We start from the raw sequence: 5,330 nt of genomic DNA on the forward strand, positions 1-5,330 counted from the left end.
GAGAGAGAGAGAGAGAGAGAGAGAGAGAGTAAAAAACTATTAAAATAAGTTTACAACCATGCTATAGTAAACTCTATAAATAAGAGTTTACTGTAGCTGAGTTGTAAAAATATTTTAGGAATAGCCTTTCAGATAATGCTTAGTTCTTGTGGTTTGATGGTATAAGATAGGATTTTGGGAGCTTTACAACTCTAGATATTAATGCTCTAAAGTTCTATTTTTACAACCTTACTATAGCATGTTGTATAATTTTAAATTAATTTCTTCTCTGTCTTGCTTTTATTCTTTCTCCTCAATTCACACTCTCCATCTCCCACTCTCCCTCTCAACCTTCACCTCTCTCTCTCTCTCTCTTAGACCAGAGCTTGATTTGGGCCATTTTGCATGGAGATTAGCGTGGGGCGTGTGGGTTGTGGTGTTGAGACTGGTGTGCAGTGGTGACGTGGTTATGGTGGAGATCGGTGTAACGAGGTCACGGTGGTGGTGGTGGTGTTATCTCTAGCTATGGGAAGGGTTGTTGTAGATGTGGGTTTTTCTGGTTGTGGGTGTTGAATGTGTCCTTGGTGGTGGTGGGTGATTGATGGTGGTGGTTGATTGGCAGTGGTAGGTTTTTGGGTTTGGTTATTGTTTTTGTGTGTGTTTTCTCTTGGTGGTGGCTATTGTGGTTGTGGTGACTGACATGGGTTTATTATGTCAGTTTCTTTGCTGGTATGTAAGTGGTGGCGGTAGTGTGTTATTGTGTTTGTTTGGTGGTTTTTTAACGGGTTTTGGTTGTTGGCATGGCTATGGCTAATGTGGTTATGATGGCTAATGTGGTGGGGTGCAGCTGTGATGGGGGGTGGGGTTGGCAGTGGTTGGAGTTGGGAGTTTGGTTGCAGGGTGGTGGTTGCTTATAGGGGAGAGAGAGAGAGAGTAAAAAGAATAAAGAAATAGTAAATAAAAAATACCCCTTTCCTCAAAAATAAAAAAATAAAAAGAATATTTAAATAAAGTGGGAAAAAAATAGAGTTTTGGATGTTAAGTGTACTTTAAAGTGATGATATAATAGATAAAATAGTTTTTTAGATAAAAGAACAATTTTTTTACGCTATTTGATGCTAATGCTTTAGATGCATATAGTAGCATCACCCTTACCCACACGGAGAAAGATGTTAAATGTATTTGATAGGTACAGTGTAAAAGTGTTGCCCTTACCGAGTTACCCGCCCCTCTCAACAACCAAGACAAATTTGGAATCTCAGGCGCCAAAGTCTGTTATACTGCTTGAACAAAAGCCACCATCTGATTGCCAAAAAAAGTAACGTATATTTATGGGAGCATATCATCTGCAATCCCTACAATTTTTACTTACTTTGGTTGTCATCAAAACTAAACACATCAATTAAAAATCCACAGCTCCATCTCTGCAAAAACTACAAATCTCCTCTTCTTTGTTAACTCAGGGATCTCCTGCTCATCTCCTGCAACTCCGCCGTCACCCCATTACCACCACTGAGCCTTCACACCGCCCTTAATGCTTAGATACACACGTCCTAACCGTTCACACCCAGACTAGGTATTTCTTCTTGCTGTTAAATACAAAAATTTCACATTTATAGCTCTTCCTCAACACCCAATTCAAGCCAATCAATTTGTATTTATATCTGCCAATTTTTAAGTTTATAAACAGATTTCTTTTGACCAGAATATGCTAGTCTGATATAATTTGAAAAAACAAAAGTAGAGATCGATTGATCTGTTAGTGTCACACAACTAACTTGATTGTGATTGCAACTTCAATAGTCGTTGCAAACAAGAAGTGGAATTAGCAACATTTATTAATACATTCTCAGGTCACTGGGACACATTACAATTATTCAAGAAGGAAAACAACGAGCAGAAGCTCGTTCATGATAATTAGGCCAAGTCTACAGAGTAATATGTAATACAACATAATAAAATGCCCAAAGCACAGCAAGCAGAAATTACTATTTCCAATAAGGAGGAAGTTCAAGGCTTCTTGTGGGTGCTGAGGTTGAGCCCTCTCCCTCTATTGATGTGTATAATGAGAAGACATCCCAACCGCCATCTTTCCAATAGGTAGAGTTAATTTCAGGTACATGTTCAACCTTCCAATAGTCCCCACCATCGATGTCTGGACGTAATGTCATGATTAACTCATTAGGCATGTCGTAAAACTCCAGCGATTTCAGCTTGCTTAGGTGTTCGATACCTGATGGCAGGCTGTGCAACAATTTGCAGCGCTGGAGGATTAACTTTTCAAGGAAAGACATTGCTCCCTTCTCTACTATTACCATCTTCAGTCCATCCAATTTATCAAGGCTTAAAACCTTAAGCCTCTGAAATCCACCAGCATTAAAATGCAGCGTCTCTCCCTCATAAACCTGTAGAAATTCAAGATGTACCAGATTGGGCAAATTTTGAAGATATTCAAGTGGATCATCCCTTAATTGACTCCACTTTAAGGATATCTTGGCCAGACAATGAAGAGAAGACATCCAGTGCGGCAACTTCTCCAAACGTCCTGACAAGAATAGCCGCTGAAGAAATGGTGGAGGGCAAGATAGGCTTCCAAGATCGAGGACCTCATTCTCTTCTATCGAAGTTATAGACAAAGCACGGAGCCTTTTTAGCATTTCAATGGAAGTGCACAGAGCACTCCCGTGTTCTCTTCTGAACTTTACAATGCCTAGCCTCCGCAGTTGATCCAGCTTTCCAAGTTCCCCCAATATAACATGATCAGCCTCTATAGAGCAGAGCTTTTGCAAGGAATGGAGACATCCTATTTGTGCCATGGCCTTGAAGCCATATTTGGAATTTATTTGTGCATAAGATTGTATTTCATACCGATACACCAGTAGGTGGCGAAGTTTCTGAAGCTTCAAGATCTCAACAGGCAATTCAGTGACGCATGTGTGTTTAAGATCCAATGTCTCTAGGTACCGAAGATTCCCAATTCCGGGTGGAATTATTTTTATCATTGTGCTCCTCAAGCTTAGATATTTCAAAAGGAACAACTTGATGATCTCTTTTGGAAATACCTCTAGAGGTGCACCTTGCAAATCTAAGACATTAAGAAGCTTAAACTCAAGGGGAAATGAAAGGGATTTTAAAGTCTCAGACAGTGAATCTACCCTCCAAAACATGTGCAAAGAACGAAGATGAGAGACGCTCTGGCTTTGTAGTACATCTGGCATGGTTTTATGTATTGACAAACGACGAACTTTTTCAGGCCACTCTGTGTTTTGTCCACGAGCTATTGTTACAAAGTTCTGTTCTCTTACCTTTTTGGAAATGACTAATTCACGTAGCAGGTCATGGACGCGGCATGTTTTGATCCTCCCTTCACTAGTTGTTCCAGCCACTTGGATCAGGCTTCTGTTCAAGAGCTCGTAGAGGTAGCCTTGGGCAACTTCTTCCAAAGTCATGTTATCTTTTGTTCCCACAAATCCTTCCGCTATCCATAATCGTATCAGCCTCATTTGGTCAATGACATGATTTTTAGGAAAGATGCTAAAATACAGAAAACAAGACTTGAGATAGTAAGGTAAATCTTTATAACTGAGTGATAATATCTTTTCCATACTACTGATTCTAGCATTTTCCTCGAGTTCAGCACCAAGACTACGTTGAATCATATCCCATTCATCTACGCTGCCCTTGGTTGCCAAAACGCCACTAATTGCCACAATTGCAAGTGGCAATCCTTCACATCTTTGGAGGATACTCTCTGTGAGATTCTTGAAATGAGGGGGGCAAGAGTTTTCTCCAAAAGTCTTCCTGCAAAATAAAGTCCGAGACTCTTCAAGAGGTAAAGGGTTCAAAGAATAGACGTTACCATGGTACTCCATGACAGAGGCATTGGCTATGTCAGAAATGCGTGTTGTTAGCATTACTCGGCTGCTATTGATGTTTGGAAATGCATATTTGACTGCATCCCACTCTTCTATGCGCCACAAGTCATCTAATACAATCAGGTACCTTTTAGTCTTATGCTGCAAAAAGCTGTTGATTTTTTTTCTTAGCTGCTCGTTGGTCATGCTGTCCAGTTCTTGAGGAACTGGTTTCCTCTTCACCCGGTAGAGTTGCCGAAGCATGTGTTTTAGTAGCTCTTCCATCTTAAGAGATTGAGAAACAGTTATCCAAGCACGGTATTTGAATTGTAGCTTCACTAGTGCATCATCATAGACTTTCTTTACCAAGGTGGTCTTGCCCGACCCCCCCATTCCAACCACGGAAACCACTTCTCGTCCAGTATCATCCTGGATTAGCCAGCTGACCAGCTGTTTTTTGGGATTTTCGATGCCCACTAGATCAGCTTCTTCTATCAGAAGGGCATTCTGTCGATGGTTATCCCATGTCTTAGCAGGAATATTGGCATCGATAGTTTTTCTCTGGAATCTCTCGTGTCCCTCTGAGATACTTTGGATTCTGGAATTGATGCGTTGTATTTCTCCAGCGAATTGATGGCGAGCTATAATATTCTTTATTGTCGAAAGTTTTCTTGTAAGAAAATCATGGGATTCATGGTCAGGATGATGCGTGAGAAGCCTGAATTCATCAAGAGCATCTTCAATATCATAAGCCACATCCCTTAGTTGCTTAATCCACACGTCGTCAACTCCAGGACTCCTGTCTTCTATTTCGTCTGCAGCTGTTAGTAAGGCGTTGATGTACTCCAGTTTGTCTCTGATCCACACAGCTTCTTCCTTCACCCCCCTCAACTGTTGCACCTCTTCTTGAATTAAGGTGGTCAACTTGTCCATTACAAAATTTACCACAATTTCAGCCATTGTGTGTGTTACTCCAAAGAAACAAGGATTACTTTTTTCTTTTCTTTTTGTTTGGTTGAAAACGAGGCTGAATGGAAATGATCTTTCTGTGAGTTTTGAGTACCTGTTCTTACTCCAAAAATCAAGACTGGCTTTTTCTTTCTCAAACAAGGCTAATTGGATATGAAATTTCTATCTGATTTTTTTTTTCCTTTGGTGGAAAATAAGGCTAATTGGAGATGAGGTTTCTTTCTGAATGTTGAGCTGCAGTTCTTATATAATATAATTCAATCATAAAATTGCGTCTTTGGTTCTATACTACGTGCCAAGAGGCCAACTGGATCAGATTGTAACAGGAGAAACGGTCAAGTTGCCCAAATAGATTTTTTCTCCTATATTCTTTTCCCCTATAGATAAACTGGTCAATGTTTATTTAACTTGAGCTCCAGGCTACTTGAAAAAACTCAAAGAATAATGTTATCTTGGTGTACATAGGTTTTAATGAAATTACCTGACAACTTACTTATTTTATTTTATGTTTCCTTGGTTAATTGCCAT

At 39.9% G+C, this 5,330-nt stretch overlaps 1 protein-coding gene across 1 annotated transcript; it reads right to left on the reverse strand.

Moving 5' to 3' along the window:
- Positions 1 to 1,757: 1,757 nt before the first annotated feature.
- LOC142613884 (disease resistance protein RPM1-like) lies at positions 1,758 to 5,049 on the reverse strand. The gene has a single exon (XM_075786402.1). The coding sequence runs from the start codon at positions 4,791 to 4,793 to the stop codon at positions 1,968 to 1,970; it is 2,826 nt and encodes a 941-aa protein (XP_075642517.1). The 5' UTR covers positions 4,794 to 5,049; the 3' UTR covers positions 1,758 to 1,967.
- Between the last annotated feature and the right edge of the window lie 281 nt (positions 5,050 to 5,330).

The sequence above is a fragment of the Castanea sativa genome, chromosome 10 (assembly GCF_040712315.1).
Source record: "Castanea sativa cultivar Marrone di Chiusa Pesio chromosome 10, ASM4071231v1".
In the NCBI taxonomy this organism is placed as follows: Eukaryota; Viridiplantae; Streptophyta; class Magnoliopsida; order Fagales; family Fagaceae; genus Castanea; species Castanea sativa.

Excerpts from the sequence above, each read along its gene's own strand:
- LOC142613884 (XM_075786402.1), bottom strand. The coding sequence starts at position 4,793 with ATGGCTGAAATTGTGGTAAATTTTGTAATGGACAAGTTGACCACCTTA.